The sequence below is a fragment of the Halichoerus grypus genome, chromosome 9 (genome assembly GCF_964656455.1).
Source record: "Halichoerus grypus chromosome 9, mHalGry1.hap1.1, whole genome shotgun sequence".
Lineage (NCBI taxonomy): Eukaryota > Metazoa > Chordata > Mammalia > Carnivora > Phocidae > Halichoerus > Halichoerus grypus.
This window is the reverse complement of record NC_135720.1, coordinates 90019743-90038646: the sequence shown is the minus strand read 5'-3', so window position 1 is coordinate 90038646 and position 18904 is coordinate 90019743. Positions and strand designations below refer to the sequence as shown.

Below are 18904 nucleotides of genomic sequence, written 5' to 3'. Positions count from 1 at the left end.
TTTATCATTTAGGATAAGTGACTCACTACTAATGCAATCTGGGATCTATCATGAACCTGCAGACTCAGCGAATCCAAGGCCATGACCTTCTCTCACCAAGGATCTCTGACATCTTTGTATATTGATCACACACCTCTCACAGCTTTGACAAGTGTGCTGTTTTAGCACAAAACTGAGAGAGGATGGAACAAGATCCTCCTCTTCTGTCAGCAGTAGGCAGATCTGAGGGAAAGTCTATAGAGCTATCTATGATTTATTAGACCATTAAAAAACACCCAAACAACGAAAGTAGATGGCTCTTGTATTTCTTCTGATCTGAGGCTCAAGCTTAGTTGGGAGTCCTGAAATGTCTAAAAAAGCTGCTGCCGTTGCCTGCACATAGATAACCATTAAAATGGTTGACTTCCTCTATCCCTAGACTCTTAATTATCCAAGAGCTGCCTTTTGTGTGTATAATCATTCCTAAGGAGACAGGTCTTTAAAATAAGTCTTTTCTAATAACTTCTTGAGAATCAGACTATGGAGAATAGAGTCTGACATCAAGATATGATCTTACAAGATAAAACCACAGAGAACAGACATGGATAATCAAGGAGGAATCATCAAGATAATGAAAAATATGAATGGTGACTGAGGGAAAAGGACTCCACAAATGACAAGGTGAAATGAGCATTCCCCTTCCTCTCAGAGTTTTCTCTTTAAAGGAAGAATACAGTTGCTCTTTTATAATATGTGGGAATAAAATAAGAAGACAGGCAAAAGGGAACAACTTCTAAAAACCAGAAGTGGAGACAGATAAGAAGCTGCTATATCTCTTCTTTATTCTGTTTTAATTTAAATTTGGGCACTGGATCCTACATACATTTCTGTAATGATATCTTGATTCAATGTTTAGTTTTGTTTTATAGCCTCAAATCTGTCTGAAATTAAACAACGTTTATGTTAACAGGAAGGTAACTCTAATGTAGTTTTTACTTAAGATAACTATTGGAGTGTACTTGTCTTTACCCAAGAATATGATGACTTATAATTGAAATGAGCTTTCTTTTGTGTGTTGTTACCAAATTTTTGTTTTTAATATTTTCTGAATTGTATGCAAATTCAAAATCAGAAAACATCAAGTCTTGGAATAGGGATGAATAAGAGATGTTGGGTAAAGTGTTTGAGAAGAAGGATTTATTTAAATAACTTCTTACATATGATTTGTCTTAAATTTCTAAAAATTTAGAGGCATTAAATGAAAGGGGTTCAAAAGGCAGAACCACGATTTATCTCAACCCTTCATCTCTTTGCAGTTAGAAGATTTCTCTCTCTCTCTTTCTTCCCCTCCAATAGTATAATAATCTGTGATCATACAGTCTCTTCTATATTTTTATCCCTTTTAGGGTAGGGCCTCCAACATGGTCATCTTGGGATTCTCTCAGAGTCCATAGCAGTGTCTTACAAATAGGAGGTTTAATATAAGTTTGTTACAAATCACCTGATTCATGAAACTTAATCCTGTTTTTTTTTTTTCTTACAGTATCCTATTTATCTTCTAGGCTTCTTCTACTTTATGCTGCCATAGAACCTTGCTGTTTTGCTAGATTCAGCATATGGGAGGTCGTCACTGGATACCACCCAAAAAGGAATATTAATATGGCTTTAATTCTAATATAGCTTTCTATATTTAGTATATATAGCATTGGGTAGTGAGTAGTGCTTAAATGGAAGTTCTTGAATTTCTTATGAGATAAATATCAAGTAGCTTAAACAAAGAGGGTTTTTAAAAAAATTTGATAAATAGCAATGAAATCCTCATTGGTCCCATACTTTACCGTTAAATCTCTGATTCTTAAGGCTTTCTACGTTAGGGAATGTTTTCAAAATAGTACCTCCTCACTTTGTCAAAGAAGGAACTGAACTTTAGTGACGCAATCAATGAACTGAGTTGCTACCCTGTGAGCACAGTGATATAGGAAAGTGGAAATACCAAAAAAAAAAAAAAAAAAGGATATGGGATTATTCTTGTCTATAAGGAAATTTAACGTAATCTGGGGAATGAAATCACAAAGAAATGAAATATTTAGAAAATACAGTATACAGATCAGCAAGATGGCCGAATAAAAAGCTCCAGATATTTCTTCCCTTAGGGAGACACTAATTCAACAACAATACACAGACAAAATCCCTTTGTGAGAAATGAGTAGACTGAGTTAAGAAGCATTTGTACCCTAGGTAAGTAGGGTACAGCTGCACTGAAGATGAGAGGAAAATCTGTGACACTCACCGGCCAAAGCTTTCCCCCAGACTCAGTGAGGCATAATTGGAAGAAAACTTCCAGCTCCCAGTTTCTCTTTGGGCAGGGAAATAGAAGACTGAAACATATATACTATGTGCAGACTTTTCAGGGCCTGTCCAAAGGACTAGTTTCTGTCTTGCCTGAATCTAAGTGCTGACAGGAAAAGTGTGCCAGGTTGGGGGCTCCTGAAAACAAAGGCAAAGGTTTGGACTAGTATGCATTCACTCACCACAGACATGCCCTGTAGCTCAGTGGGAAGAGTGGGCAAAAACCCCCTTAACTTCTGCCTTCTCAATGGCAATGGAAAGAGTTGAACTGTGCATCCAAAATAATGGTTTTTCAGGGGGTTGACTTAGAAGAAGTTTGTTTCCCCTGTCTTGGAACACTGACAGGACCTGCCATACTGTACATGCCTGGCCATCGCTAAAAACAAAAGAGGGCTGGATGGTGTGTTGCTGCTCCAGAGGACCACTGATGCAGCAGACTGGGGCTGATATGGTTTGGTGGCCTCTTACTGGGACCAGAGCAAGGGGGTAGAGTGGAGAAGAGTAGAGCATGCTTCCAACATTCTGGTTTTTCTATGGGCTTCTTGAGGGACCGGTTTCTATTTTGCCTGACTTAGAACTCTGACATGACCCATATACCCTAGAAACTCTGGGGCTGCTGAGAACAAAAGGGAACTGGGTGGCTTGTGGCAGCTCCAGAGAACCTGCAGAACTGTAGACAGACACCAGAGGGAGCAAAAGACTACGAATGTCTGAAAAAAGAAAATGAGAAAGGCATCAAAGTATGTCTCATACACACATGCGTATACAAAAATCAGTGAAACACAAAGGAAGAGAGCAAGGGAGAAAAAGAGGGACAAAAAAGCTATAAGATAGAAAACAATGAAATGGAAATAGCAACTCCTTATCAATAATTACTTTAAATGTAAATGGAGTAAACTCTCAATCAAAAAACATAAAGTGACTGAGTGGAGAAAAAAGACAAAAAAAAACCAAGATCCAACTATATTCAAAATATAAGAAACTCACTTTTGGTTTAACAACACATATAGGCTGAAAGTGAAAGAATGGAAAGAGATATTCCATGCAAATGGTAACCAAATAAGAGCAGGAATGGCTATCGTTATTCAGACAAACAGACAAGTCAACTACAGTCATAAGAGACAAAGAATGACATTATATAATGATTAACAGGGTCAACTGGCCAGGAAGATATAACAATTATAAATATATATGCACCCAATGTCAGAACACTCAAATATAGGAAACAAACACTGACAAAACCAAAGAGAGAAATAGACAGCAGTGCAATAATACTATGAGATTTTAATATCCCAGTCTCAATAATGGCTAGAGCATCCAACTGGAAGATAATAAGGAAACAGAGGACTTGAACCACATGGTAGCACAAATGGACCTAACAGACATATACAGAACATTCCATCCAACAGCAGCAGAATACACATTCTTCTCAAGTACATATGGAATATTCTCCAGGATAGATTATAGTTAGATCACAAATAAAAAATCTTAACAAATTTAAGGAGATTGAAATCATACCAATTATCTTTTCCAAACACAATGGAATGGAAAATTCAGAAATACAGCTGACTCTAGAACAACATGGGTTTGAACTGAATAGGTCTACTTCTATGCAAATTTTTTTCAATCAATATATGTATAGTACTGTAAATACGTTCGTCTTCCTTATGATTTTCTTAATAGTATTTTCTTTAACTTATGTTGTCATAAAAATACAGTATATAAATACATATAACATACAAATATGCATTAGTCAACTGTTTACCTTATCAGTTAGGCTTCTGGTCGACAATAGGCTAATAGTTAAATTCTGGAGGAGTCAAAATTATGAATGGATTTCAACTGCATCGGGGGCTGGCACCCCTAGTCCCCATGTTACAACTGTATGTGCAAATTAAATAATGTACTCTTCGTTTCAAAGAAGAAATGGTTCAAAAAAGAAATTAAAAAATTTAGAAAAAATCTTGAGACTATGGAACATAATATACCATAATTTATAGGATGTAGCAAAAGCAGTACTAACAAGGAAGTTCATAGCTCGAAAAACTTTTACTAAAAAAGTAGAAAGATCTCAAATCAACAATGTAACTTTATACCTCATGGAACTAGACAAAGAAGAACCAACTAAGTCCAAAGTTAGCAGCAAGACTAAAATTATATAAAAACTAGAACGGAAATAAAATAGGGAACAGAAAAACATTAGGAAAAAATCAGTAAAACTAAGAGTTGGTTTTCTGAAAAGATCAACAAAATTACTAACCTTTAGCTACACTAACTAAAAAAAAGAGAGAAGATTCAAATAAAATCAGAAATGAAAGATGACATTACAACTGATGCCACAGAAATAAAAAGGATTATGAGATAATGATGAATAATTACACACCAACAAACTGGATAACCCTGAAGAAATGGATAAATTCCCAGAAACAAACAACTTACCAAGAGGGAATCATGAGTAAATAAAAAATCTGAACAGATGAATAATAAGAGAATGAATCTGTAATCAAAAACCTCCCAACAAACAAAAGCCAAGTAACAGATGGCTTCACAGGAGAATTCTACAAAATATTTAAAAAAGAATTAATATCAACCCTTCTCAAAATCTTCCAAAAAACTGAAGAGGAGTGAATACTCCAAGTTCATTCTCTGAGGCCAGCATCTTCCTGATACTAAAGACAGAAAAATACATTAAAAGGAAAAAAATCTGCAAGCTCATATACCTGATGCATAAAGATGCAAATTTTCAATAAAATACTGGCAAACCAAGCTTAACAGCACATTTAATTATGAGAATTATATACCATGACCAAGTGGGATTTATTCCTGTGATGCAAGGATGGTTCAACATAAAAAATAAATCAATGTGATGCACCACATTAACAAAACAAAGGATAAGGATCACATGATCAACAGATGCAGAAAAAGTATTTGACAAAATTCAACATTATTTCATTATAAAAAGACTTAACAAACTAGGAATATAAGGAAATTACATAATAAAGGCCATATATGATAAGTCCATAGCTAATACCATACTCAATGGTGAAAACCTGAAAGCTTTTTCTCTAAGATCAGGAAGAAAACAAGAGTGCCCATTCTTATTACTCCTATTCATCATAGTACTGGAATTCCTAGCAGAACAATTAGGCAGGAAAAAGAAATAAAAGGAAGAAATCTCTGTAGATGACATGATCTTATATATAGAAAATCCTGAAGAGTCCACGAAAAATTAAAACTAATAAATGAATTTAGCAAAGTTTCAGGATACAAAATCAACATAAAAAAATCAGTGTGCTTCTATATACTTACAATGAACAATCTGGAAAGAAATTAAGAAAACAATCCCATTCACTTAGCATCAGAAAGAATAAAATTCTTAGGAATAAAGTTAACCGAGGAGATGAATGACTTGTACACTGAAAACTATAAAACATTGCTGAAAGAAATTAAAGAAGACACAAAAAAGTGGAAAAACTTCCTGTGTTCATGGATTAGAAGACTTAACATTGTTAAAAGTTCATACTATGTAAGTGATCTACAGATTCAAAGCAATCCCTATCAAACTTCCAATGGTATTTTTTGATTAGAAAAAAATCATCCTTAAATTCATATGGAACCACAAATGGCCCCAAATAGCCAAAGCAATATTGAGAAAGGAAAACAAACCTGGACGCACGACACTTCCTGACTTGAAAGCACATTACAAAGCCACAGTAATCAAAACAGCATGGCTTTGGCATATAGACAGACATATATACAAACAGAACAGAGAACCCAGAAATACACCTGTGCATGTATGATCAAATGATTCATGACAAGGTGCCACAACTACACAATGAGGAAAGCATTGTCTCTTCAACCAATGGTTTTGGGAAAACTGGATTATCCACATGCAAAAGAATGAAGTTGGACCATTACACTATACACAAAAATCAACTCAAAATTGATTAAAGACTTACACTTCAGACTTGAAACTATACAACTTGAAGAACAAATGAGGAAAACATAGAGGAAAAGCTTCATAACTTTAGTTTTGGCAATGATTTCTTGGATACAGCACCAAAACCACAAGCAACAAAAGCAAAAAAAGACAAGGGGTGCTACGTCAAATGAAAAAGCTTCTGCACAGCAAAGGAAACGATCAATGAAATGAAAAGGCAGTCTACAGAATGGGAGAAAATATTTGCAAACCAATATCTGATACGGGTTTAATATCAAAAATATATAAGGAACTCCTACGCCTCAACAGCAAAAACAAATAAGCTGATTAAAAAACTGGCAAAGGACTTGAACAGACATTTCTCCAAAGACATATAAATAACCAAAAGATATATAATAAAGATGTTTAACATCACTACTCATCAGGGAAATGCAAATCAGAGTCATAATGAAATACCACCTCACATTTGTTAGGGTAGCCATTATAAAAAAAAACAACAGCAAATATCAAATGTTGCCAAAGATGTGAAGAAACTGAAACCTTTGTGCAGTGTTGGTGGGAATGTAAAATTGTGTGGTAGCTATGTACAACAGTATGAAGGTTCCTCAAAAAATTAAAAATGTAAGTATTATATGATCCAGCAATTCCACTAATGAGTATTTAAAGAACTGAAAACAGGATTTTTTTTTTATATGTGTATTTTTAAAAAGTTTTTATTTAAATTCTAGTTAGTTAACATACAGTGTAATACTAGTGTACAATTTAGTGATTCAACACTTCATACCACACCTGGTGCTCATCACAGGTGCACTCCTTCATCCCCATCATGATTTTACCCATCCCCCCACCCTACCTCCCCTCTGGTCACCCTCAGTTTATTCTCTATAGTGAAGAGTTTGTTTCTTGGTTGCCTCTCTTTTTTTTCCCCTATGCTCTTTTGTTTGTAGCATATTGCGTGTCATTAATTATAAAGTATGGAGCTTTCAATATAAAAAAATGAATGACTATAGGGAGTAAATAGAGATAAAATCACACTGACTGCTTTACATTAGATTTTTCACAAAACTATAAGTGTTTCATAGATTTTCCACCATTTGAATAGTCTGTGTCTTGAATCTAAGTATTTGGCCATCTTGGACTCTAGCACGACTTTTTTTAACTGATGTATAGTTAATATACAGTGTTATATTAGATTTGGGTTTACAATGTAATGATTCAACAATCCTATACACTACTCAGTGTTCATCACAATAAGTGTACTCTTAATCCCCTTCACCTGTTTTACTCATCCCCTCACCAGCCTCCCCTCTGGCAACATCCAGTTCGTTCTTTGTATTTAAGAGTCTGTTTTTGTTTTTGTTTTCTTCAAAACGAAAACCAATTTTATTCCTACCTTAATAATTCACTTGACAGTTTTCAATCTGCTGGAGCAGAAAATGAAGTACAGTAAAGTGTTTAAAAGGAACAACAACAACAAACCACGTTGGGAATCAGAAAACCTGGGATCAAGTCTCTTTCATTATCACTATGAAATTTTGGACATTTGATACTCAGTTTTATCAGATACGACCTTGTAAAAAAGATATTCATTCTTACTTTAGAAGGCTCTTGTGAAGATCAGATGAGATAAAATACATGGCCATAATTTGGAAAATGTAAGGTGCTTATGCAAATGTTAGCTATTCTTATATGCTTCTTTAGGATGCCGGTATACACTCAATAAGAGAAAAAAACTACATAGAAAAAATGGAAATAAAATGAAATTTCCAATTCATTAGGCCCTACACACTGCCAGCTCTAATGTTCACCAAAATTAGCACTTTGGAGCTCTAATTATATAGATTAACTCTCTATGATGATCAAATGAACCAGGAATTCTTTATCTTAAATGTGTTTCTATAAAGTCATACTAAGAAGCATGTAACCAACCACATCATTAAAATTAAAAGAATTCAGCAAATTGCCTGGTCTCTGGAGGGACAAACATCCTCTCTTCTTTCAATTTTCTTCATTCAATGTTTCTAAGAAAAATTCCCTGAGAAGGGACTTTTTAATAGCGTAGTATAAGCACTACCATATCCTATAAAAATGGAAGTTTTAAGCACTGTTTTGTAACTTGCTAATTTTTCCCCATTCCTGTGCTGTTTTTCTTAATCAAGCATAATATATTATATGCAAAGTGTGAGAGGAAAATCAATCTCTTGATAAATTTAATACAACTTTTATAGCAACAGGCAGTATTAAATATATTTAATTGTACCTAAAGTATCAGAGATGAATATTCTGGTGTTTTGTTGAGAGCTCTTACAAGGAATCTGTTCAATAAAGAAATATGCTTAATGTTTAGTAACTTAAAAAGAAATATATATTTCAGATATTGAGGGCACACTTAGTAATGTTTGGAACTGAATATTTGCATAACTACCTGAGAGACATGGGGTATCTCTGTGTCTTTCTTCTGTATTGGAGGTTTTCCATTTGCAGTCATTTCAATCATGCAAGCAACCGGAGGGCTGCCAACAGGGATTGTGTAGCTAGAAATAAAACAGAAGAGGCCATTATTCTATGTGCTACTGGCAAGAACAGGGTAACTTCGCACATGGTTGGTAAGTACTTCTTCAATGACAAGAGGTACTTTCTGGATCATAATAGTCCTGAAATATGGCCCCAATCAAGGGTGGATAAAAGATCGATTTCTTTTCTAATACTGAAATTTTATTTTCCTTCTCTCTTTCTGTCTCTAAATCAGGACTTGAAATGCTTTCAGAAAGTTAAACCCCCACAAAACAAAAAGAGCTTTTCTGTATAAGTAGGTAATAATAAATTTTTAGTGCTAACTGTGGTTGACATACGGTCTCACTCATGTAGGAGACTGTTGGACAAGTAACAGCAATGTTAAATGATGCTAAACTGCCTAGGTAGAAATTTCCCCTCCCTGGCCTACAGGGGAAATAGAAATGGAATAAGAAATGAAAGGCTGCATACCCCTGAGCAGTGAGATTACACTGTGATATAGTTATCAGAACTCAGAAAGCATGCTGCTAATGTACTAGCTGGTACTGTGTCTCAGAGATAAAGAAAAGTATAAGGTTAAGGGAATTTGTAGAATGAATAGCAGAAATGACCAATACAAAATTGAAAATTTATCACAGTTTATAGAGTAATGCAATCAGATGAAAAGGTATACATACTAAAGTGCTTGGCATAAAGTTAAATAGAATTTTAAAAGACAATTCAAATGATATTACCCTGTCATTTGCCATATGTAATAACAGTAACCTGTATTGTTATGAAGTCTATTCCATAGAGATATTAGAAGCACATTTACTAATATTGAAAGTGGCTCTCTGTGCACACTGAAAGTATGAATGATTTTAATGCTCAGTTTTGCTTATTTGTGTTTGCTACATTTTAGACAATGAACACACCTAATTTTTATTTTTAATTTTGACCAACTGCCCCAGTTTGGGCATGACTGAGAGCTTTTCCAGGATGTAGGACTTCTCAGGGCTAAAACCAGGTAAGTGCCTAGCAAACCAGGATCAGTTGGTAATTCTACTTTTAAAAGAAAAAGTCAGTTTTATTAAAAATCATTGGTTAAATCATTTATCAGTTCCTCTTCCCCCTTACCTAGAAATACAAATCTGATATGGTCCTTTTTGAGCCACCCAGGCACCCTGATATGGTCCTTTTAATACAGCATTCCGCTACTTTTTTTGGCTTCTGATTTAGTTTACCAAGGTCACTTCTAATTTTGATCAGATCACTGTCGAAAATTCTTCAGTTCTAGGAATGACCTTTAGAGCATCCCATTTGTGTGAATTATATATTATAGGGATATATGAAGCACATTTGTCATTATAGTTGATATGGGCAGGGAGACATGTATAGATGCTTTATACTGGAGATGGAGGAAATATTTCTCAGGGAATGCACGTGTTCTTATTAAGAAATAGTAAGATCTCTTTTTATTTGTTTCATTCAGTGCTTGTTAAAATCTAGCCATGAACTGCAATCTTATAGAAGGATGCCACTCTATCTGCTTCCTGTTACCGCCTTCATTTCTTCCCCAGACCCTCCCACCAAATGGCTGATTCTATTGTCTGCGAGATCTATGCACTATTTTGGAAATTGATACTCTAATTCTACCAGAGATTTTTCTACATGTAGATTCTTATCATGTTCATTTTTATAATGTCTCATATTTGCTTATAGATCAAACTGTGCGATAAGAAATGAAAAAATGCTCTATAAACAAATTAGACATTATGCTACATAAATCATTTGAGGAAAAATCTAAGTACATATCCCTTATGCCTCTCAAGTATTGCCGAGGCCAGCCAAGTCTAATGATTTAAAGACTTAAGGATCATATTTTGAGATAATCCATTGACTGGCTGAGTGATCTTAGGCAAACCACTTAACCTTTCTTCCCTAAAGTGTGATTATCCACAGAAGGGAGATAATCATTCTTGGCTCATAAATGGTTAGTGAGAATTACATTATTTAATGTACATAAATCATTCAGTGCTAATATTAAAATCCAAAGTTAAAGCAATTATTTGCTGACTAGACAGGGATCTCTAAAGAGATTTTTATGAAAATAAATTACACAGTCAAATTGAAGTGTTCATCTACTTCTACTAATATTGCTTGTAATGGGATTCAAAATCAAATACTTGGGTTGCATTATTTTAAAAACTAAAATCTGACAAAATAGACATTTTTCCCCCAGTGTCCTTAACATTCTTGTTATTTATATTTATAGTCTTTAGATATGCTATTTGGCAGAAACTTCTGATTTGGAAAAGACTATTTTTAAATTTTTAGAAGATCCTGGGCGCCTGGGTGGCTCAGTTGGTTAAGCGACTGCCTTCGGCTCAGGTCATGATCCTGGAGTCCTGGGATCGAGTCCCGCATCGGGCTCCCTGCTCGGCAGGGGGTCTGCTTCTCCCTCTGCCCCTCCCCCCTCTCATGTGCTCTCTCTCTCTCTCATTCTCTCTGTCTCAAATAAATAAATAAAATCTTTAAAAAAAAAAAAAATTTTTAGAAGATCCTGCTCAAACTGGAAGTTCAGGGTATCCAAAACCAAGGGAAAGGTTGTAAAAATGTAAACAGTGGAGAGTGGATTGTTCAATCAAGTACTTTTATGTAATTGAATGCTACCTAGCTCTTAAACAGGAGTTGCAGAATATTAACTGATGGTACGGAAAGATATTTGTGTAGAATACAAAAAGAGATAAAGACAATTTGAGTGATATATCATTTTTATAAAAAATATGCATAGAGATAATACCAGATCTACTTTCACTAATATTAACAGTGGCTATGTCTGCATGCTGAGAATGAAGATGACTTTTAATTTGCCTTTTTTGCTTATTTATATTTTCCATATTTTGGACATGGAACATACAATAATTTTAAATTTCACCTTGTATAAGAAAACTTCAGTTCTATAAAAAACAAATTCCATTTTTATTTAGAAGAAAGTAAAAATAATTTACTGACACTTCTGTTTTCCTGGATTCCATGCTTTATTTCCAGGTAGACTATCCTCTTGCTAGTTACGGTGACCCTTGAACAACACAGGGGTTAGAGATACCCTCTCCCCCTCAGGAGTTGAAACTTGACTAAGTCAGAAGTCTTACCAATAACATAAACAGTCAATTAACAAATATTTTATGTTATATGTGTTATATACTATATTCTTACAATAAACTAAGCTAAGAAAATAAAATGTTATCGAGAAAATCATAAGGAAAGAAAATAACATTTATAGTACTTTACTGTACTTATCAAAAAAGATCTGCATATAAGTGGACCCACATAGTTGAAACCCATGTTATTCCAGGGTCATCTGTATTGCATTCTGACAGCTTCTGAAATTTGTGGTTCTAGAACTTATATTAGACATCTTTTGGAGGCCTATTAAACTGTTATCTAAATTTATTTTTTTTTAATTTTTAATTTTTATTTTTTAAAAAGATTTTATTTATTCATTTGAGAGAGAGAGAGAGAGTGAGCACAAGCAGGGGGAGAGGCAGAGGGAGACGGAGAAGCAGACTCCCCACTGAGCAGGGAGACCAATGTGGGACTCGATCCCAGGACCCTGGGATCATGACCTGAGCTGAAGGCAGACACTTAACTGACTGAGCCACCCAGGCATCCTTGGCTTTCACTTTTAAAATGCTTTCTTAATTTCTCTGTCCTGTATTCTTCCTAGGCACCAATTTTTTCTTCAGCAGTCTCCAGGCCCATTTATTCTGTCTATTGAATTTTAAATTTCAATGAATATAATCTTTTATTCCCAAGATTTGGAATCTTTTTCATAATTTTTTGTTTAATTTACGCCTATTTTTCTTTTAGAATTTCTCCCTTAAAATGATTTATTCCTTCACTAATGCTTTCTAGCATGCCAGAAATACTTATTTTAAACTTTTTGTCAGACTTTTCCATAAGAAGGATTTATCTAGAGTGATTCATACTCCACCTGCTGATTTGCTTGGTTCCTTTCTCAATGTTGCCGTGTGCTCTGCTATTGTGTAGTGCAGGCTCATTTTCAGTGAGAAGTATTTTTATTTTTCTCTCTTTTTCCCCAATTCCATTCTTCTTGTTGTGCCTTTTCTACTGTACCCAAGTCTGCCTGCCTAATGAGAACCCCACCTGATCTTCTGAGCATCTAAACCCAAATCTTGGATAATGTGTATTTGGCAGTTCTGCCCTATGGTGATATTGAAGGTATTCATAGGTTCATTCAGAGCTTGCTTGGTAGTTTGCTCATGATGTTTTGGTTGCATTCTGTTTTCTAACTAGGTTGGCAGTTTGCTAAAAATCAGAATCCCAGGTGACAGTCTCTCTTTTTCTCTCCATGCAGATAGATGGTTGGATGGATAGATAGATAGATAGATAGATAGATAGATAGACAGACATAGATATCACATGTATACTTGAATAAGTAGTTTTAGTTCCCTTACAGGAGCTGAGCTTCCCTGTTTTTAGACCTAGATCTTGGCAGGCCTGCAGTATTAGCTCTTCTGCTGCTTTGCATTTTTGTCTGTTTCTTGTCTGGGGGTGGGAGGATGTTTATCTTGTTTTTAAACTTGCCTTTATATTTTCAGTTGTGTATTTTTAAATTTTCTATCTTATTGCTATGTGTTTGACACTAAGGAAGAGAGTCAAAGTGTGAAGTTACAGAGTCATCTTGACTAGAAGTCTATTTTTTTTTATAATAAGAAAAGACAACAATAACGATCAAATTGAAGTCCTTACTTTTGAAGGGCCATGTAAATAGAAAGTTATCTTTAATCTGCGAGGGGCAAAATGAAGAAGAAACAAACAAGCCATTTGTAGGTGCCTTTATAATTTTGCAGGCTTTGCAGGCTTTAAATTTGGAAGGACTAATTTCTTTGGCTTTGTCCATCTCGGGTTGTGTGCGTGCGTGCGTGTGTGTGTGTGTGTGTGTGTGTGTGGGTGTGTGCTAAAGGCATTTCAATGCATCTGTCTCACAATTTTTTTTTCAGTGGCATATTTCAAAAGCACATAAGTCAAGTGGTTTGTTTTCCTTCCAGAAAGAAATAGGAAGTATGGATTTTTTTCTTCTCTAAGGTACCTATGTTTGATTTGTCAAATCTGGGAGTTATATGAGTCACTGGCATTACACCATAATGCAATTAAATGCTTTAAAAGGCCCTTGTAGTGCTATGCTGAAGGCTCACAAAACATAGCTCATGCATAATTGCAGTAGCTATGGAATTTTGAAGCCGTGATATAAAAGTAACACAACTGAACAGCACCAACTGCTTCTAGGGAATATTGCAAAATTGATGGCAATACTGAATGCTTCCACAGGTGCAAAGTATGTTCTTTCCTCTTATCACTAGGTTTTGTCTATTAACCAGCATGATCTAGCTTGTCTGTTTTAAATTTTGGACATGATTAACTTTGCTAGTATATTTCTTTCTTTCTTTACCTAAATTAGACTTTAAAAATGAATGTAATGGGGCGCCTGGGTCGCTCAGTCGTTAAGTGTCTACCTTCGGCTTGGGTCATGGTCCCGGGGTCCCATCCGGCTCCTTGCTCAGCGGGAAGCCTGCTTCTCCCTCTCCCACTCCCCCTGCTTGTGTTCCCTCTCTCGCTGTGTCTCTCTCTGTCAAATAAATAAATAAAATCTTAAAAAAAATGAATGTAAAAACAGGTTCTCTATATGGATAACTTGTAATGTAGATAGTAGCTAAATGAATCTCCAAATTAATAACTATTCTGACCAATTATAACCAGCCTTAATGTTTACCAAATGTAAGTATTGCTCTGAAGTGAATGGATAGCATTTACGTTAAGCTCTAGCTTGGAACTTCCTTTAAAAGAATCTTTCAGGCTAGACTTAGGACTGAGAGAGGTTAAAGTCAATTGTTAGCAGGTATGATCTCCATATTCAGCCCAAGGTTTCAGTTGAGTTTGTGACAGTTAGCTCTGCCTAAGACTAGCTGAGATGGGAGACTCCTATCAGCAGATGGCAGGAAAGGTACACGGCAGAGATGGAGGCACTGAAAGGCATCTGGTCCCCACAGATAGGATCTAATTGATAGTGCGATTGTTTTAGCTCCCTGTTTGCAACAGGAAAACATGGGAAAATATGTTTAAAAGATTATACATCAGGCAGTATGGATGAAACTGTCCGGAGACAGACAGCTTTCCTTACCAGTTCATGTATCTAATGTGATCGTCATGGCTATGTGAGCAAATTTAAGAGGATGCTGTTTGGGAGTATGAGGGTTTCATACAGCCCTATGAACACAGCCATACTGCTTGAGGCTGTCAGTGTGACTCAGCATAATCTATATGTTAAAAGAGTGTAAAAAAAAAGATCAGGCACAAAAATCACTGTTAGGCCCTTTGCCAAACTAAAGCATTGTAAACACGCCAAAAGCATCTTGAAGCATCCCTTTTTATTTAGAGCACCAAAGAGTTGGCCAGGCTGGCCATACAAACAGCTTGAACAAGGAAAGCTGCATGACCTCTGATAGGTGGCTGTCATGAGATGGTCGCTGGCTTTAGGTTATTTTATTTAGCCTTTCCTCTGACTGACAGATAGCCCAAATATCCTTAATAATCAATTACCGTGAAAACCAAGCCATTATCCTGTGAAGTACTGATATTAAAGAAAGTCTGCAATGATGCCTGAAGATCGTTGAAGCAGGAATTTCATTTACACCCTTGATTAACCAGAGCAGTCGTCAAAGGAACATCCAACCAGCTGTCATGAGATATCACAGATATTCCAAAAACTGTGATTTTACTTCTTACTACACTATCCAATTCATATGCAATGGGACCCACAGCATATTCTACAGATTTCATGGTCTCCTGGTAGCATCTGTAAAAGTATAGGCGGCCAGAATTCCCTTGTTTTCTTTTCCTTGTAAAAACATTCACATAATGACTATTACAATTATACAAATTGTAATTTGCACCCGGAAATGTTGCGTTTTTTGACCTGACATCTGGCTCTAACCTCTCTGAATGCGATGATAAGAAGTGCCAATGGTGTGCTGGAGAAGGCTAGCATTGACTCACGAGAGCTGGTTTTGTGGATTCCTTCTCAATTCCACATCTGCGAATTCGTGTTGGTAACTTGAAATTGGCCATGGTGGGAGTATTTATGCCTGGGAATTGGCAAAAGCTACAAATCAATCAACCCCCTATCCTACCCTTTTCCCTCTAAGATTTGGTTGTAAAACACCAGCACACCACCTAGTTTCTTGAATATTTCTTAGTGGGATTTAAGCATTCACTTAGAACAAGGGCATTAAGTTGCAAAGCTTAGCTTCACTGTTGACATTTAATTCAGAATTTCAGTAGGAAATCTGCTTTATTCATACTCTATTAGTTCACAGCTCCAGGTTGGATCAATTTACTCTGATGATAAATGGGGGTTTCAAGAATATTACCCCTAAAGCCTACACACATATGCAGTTCACAAATACCAGGTAGTGTTTAGTTTTATCCTTCAAGTCTAATACTTATTGGCTCCATTCATTTGTTTTTAGCAATCTTGGGGTGTATTTGTATCCAGTCCACTGAGTAAACAATCAAAACTCAGGAGTTGAAAATATTGATTCCTGATCCTTTCCTCTTCAACACCTAATATCTCATACACACATATTTTGAGACACTAAAAGTTTCTCAAGTTGATATAGCATTTGAAAAAAATCAATTTGATAATAGATTATTTTACCAAATTTGAACACAAAGCAAATCTGATGAAATGGGCATGAGGAGAGATTCACTTTTGTTAGGTTATGAGTGAAGCCAAAGGCGAGTTTTTCCTCAGGAGAAAGCCCTGTGGGTCCCTGTCATTTTTTTTAGAAGTGTTACAGTGAGTGATGGCTGATTCTTATAAAATTGCCTTATGTAAACTATAAACGTATAGTTCTCCCGTCTTCTGAATACTGTAGTTTTTGCATGATTATTATTATTTGTAGCATATGATTGATACTCCTGGCTGTGTATTTTAAATGAAATTTATTTTAAAAAGTAGTATTTTAATGTTAAAATATTTATACTTATCATGTTTAATCCAATTAATAATTCTAGCTTTTATTAAAATATAAAGAGAGAGTAGATTAATAGAGATGTAAAGGATTTACATTTCAGAAGCACTCTCTGAGCCAAAGTTGTAAATATTCTCATCACTCTAAGTGTAAAAAGGCTGCAGTGTGATCCAGTGAGCCGTGCCTCAGGATCAATACCTCTTTGGTTTCATATTTCTTTGTCAGCTAGCATACCATCTAAGTGTCCCTTGTCTCAGCTTATTCAATTTTCTCTGGGTAAGTACATCTATTTCTCATTCTTACATACAATTCAAATTCTTTTTCTTTATGGTTTCTAAGGTTTTAATGTATGCTACTTCCCCTTCTAATTGCCCTTCTCATATACCTTTGCCAAACATGGCTTCCCCATCTTTAAAACTTCTGATATGTGGAGAAGAAAAGTACAGTTCTTACCCCAAGCAAACTTTCAATTTGGAGATAACCAGACAAGTAAAATTTTAGAAATTCAACCAATATAAAGATAGATGGAATCGATGAATATATGTAATCTAGGCTTAATGCTTGAAAGAAGCATTACCAGTCCTTCCTTAATTTCGGGTCAATTTTTTATTAATAGCTCCCATGAAAGTACTCCTAATTTAAAGACTGAGAAAAGTTTAATTGAATAAATGATCACGATGATGAAAAAAATGCTTAGTTTTTCACCCTTACGATAGAGACAACATATTTCTAGAGTTGTTTCTGATAAGAAAAATAATTATGTTAAAGTTGGAAATTTTCCAGAAGATGATATGTGAAATACTCTAGTTAGACCAAAATCCACATCATTTCATGTGCCAAGTAAAATTGCTGATAATTAGAAATGGCTGAAAGTTTTATATTCCTTGATACAAATAGAAAACTAAATTACTGTAAGGCTTATAGGTCCAAAATGACAAAGAAATTTAATAAGCTCTAAATCTATGACCTGAGTTAATTTTATTTATCTAATCTTGATCCAAAATGATTTACGGTAGTTACTTTTAAACCCTAACGTCTTATTTTATCTTAAAACATGTACATTTGTTCATACTAAAATTTGTTCATTATTCTATTATAGGACTCAGTCTAAGGTAATTTTTAATATAAGATAAAATAGGAATAGAAGAAAAAGGGAACATTTGTGAGGGAAATAAAGCATAAACGAAATCAGTGTTCAGGAAAATTATCTTAAATACAACTTAAAATGGATCTGTTCATTCAATAAACGAATGAATGAATCCCTATTATGTAAGAAGCTGGTTGGTGATGGGGAGGTAGCAGTAGAGAAAGTAGTTTTCATAGAGTGTAGAGAGGAAAGACACTGTCATTCTCTGAGAGGTCAGTTTTCACCGAAGCCGGAGGAATGGGGGCCAGCACACCAGTATTGGCGGTGTAGGTTAGTGTTAATGAGAGCTGACAGATTTGCGCTACGTGTTCAAGGCTCACTGAAACCCAGTTAGCAAGTAACGTGGGAAGATTTTACTCAGAGATACAAACTGGGACCTTCGACTGCCAGGCTGATCAGGCAAAAATAAAGTCGGCAATTCAAAGAGTGCCTAGTTTTGTTGATTACAGGAAACAAACAAATAGGGGAATATTTTTTTTTTTCTCATCTTTAGCTTTTTGGCTTTTCTTTATTGAGCCCCAGTCCAGCATGTGGTGCTTTCATGCTTCTTTGTCTTATTTTCTGTCTATTCTAAGCACACTTGACCAATGAGGACACATATTGTTTCAAAGTGAGAGAGACCTTCATGGGGTATACATTGTTATTTTTAGCAGTGGCTTCTTATAATGGAGTATAATGGAGTAATTTGCTTTATTTAGTAAACATTTATGTAGCATTTATTATGGACCAAGCATTTTCTTTTCCCCAAGTATTTTACTTTTTTTCTTTTTTTCTTTTTTTAAAGTAAGCTCTATGCCCAGTGTGGGGCTTGAACTTATGACTCCAAGATCAGGATTTGCCCGCTCTACCGCCTAAGCCAGCCAGGCGCCCTGTCCCTCCCCAAGTACTTTAAAATATTGAACATCATCTTCCCCATGAGTTAAGCAGAAACATTTTTTT

At 35.3% G+C, this 18904-nt stretch overlaps 1 protein-coding gene across 2 annotated transcripts in view; it reads right to left on the bottom strand.

The window, feature by feature from the left end:
• EYS (EGF-like photoreceptor maintenance factor) overlaps positions 1-18904 on the bottom strand; it is a 1566128-nt gene that overhangs the window by 214513 nt on the left and 1332711 nt on the right. For both annotated transcript variants that reach the window (XM_078055169.1, XM_078055170.1), the window contains exon 32: positions 8694-8802. In XM_078055169.1, coding sequence (XP_077911295.1) covers positions 8694-8802 — 109 coding nt within the window. The remainder of the gene's footprint in view (positions 1-8693; positions 8803-18904) is intronic.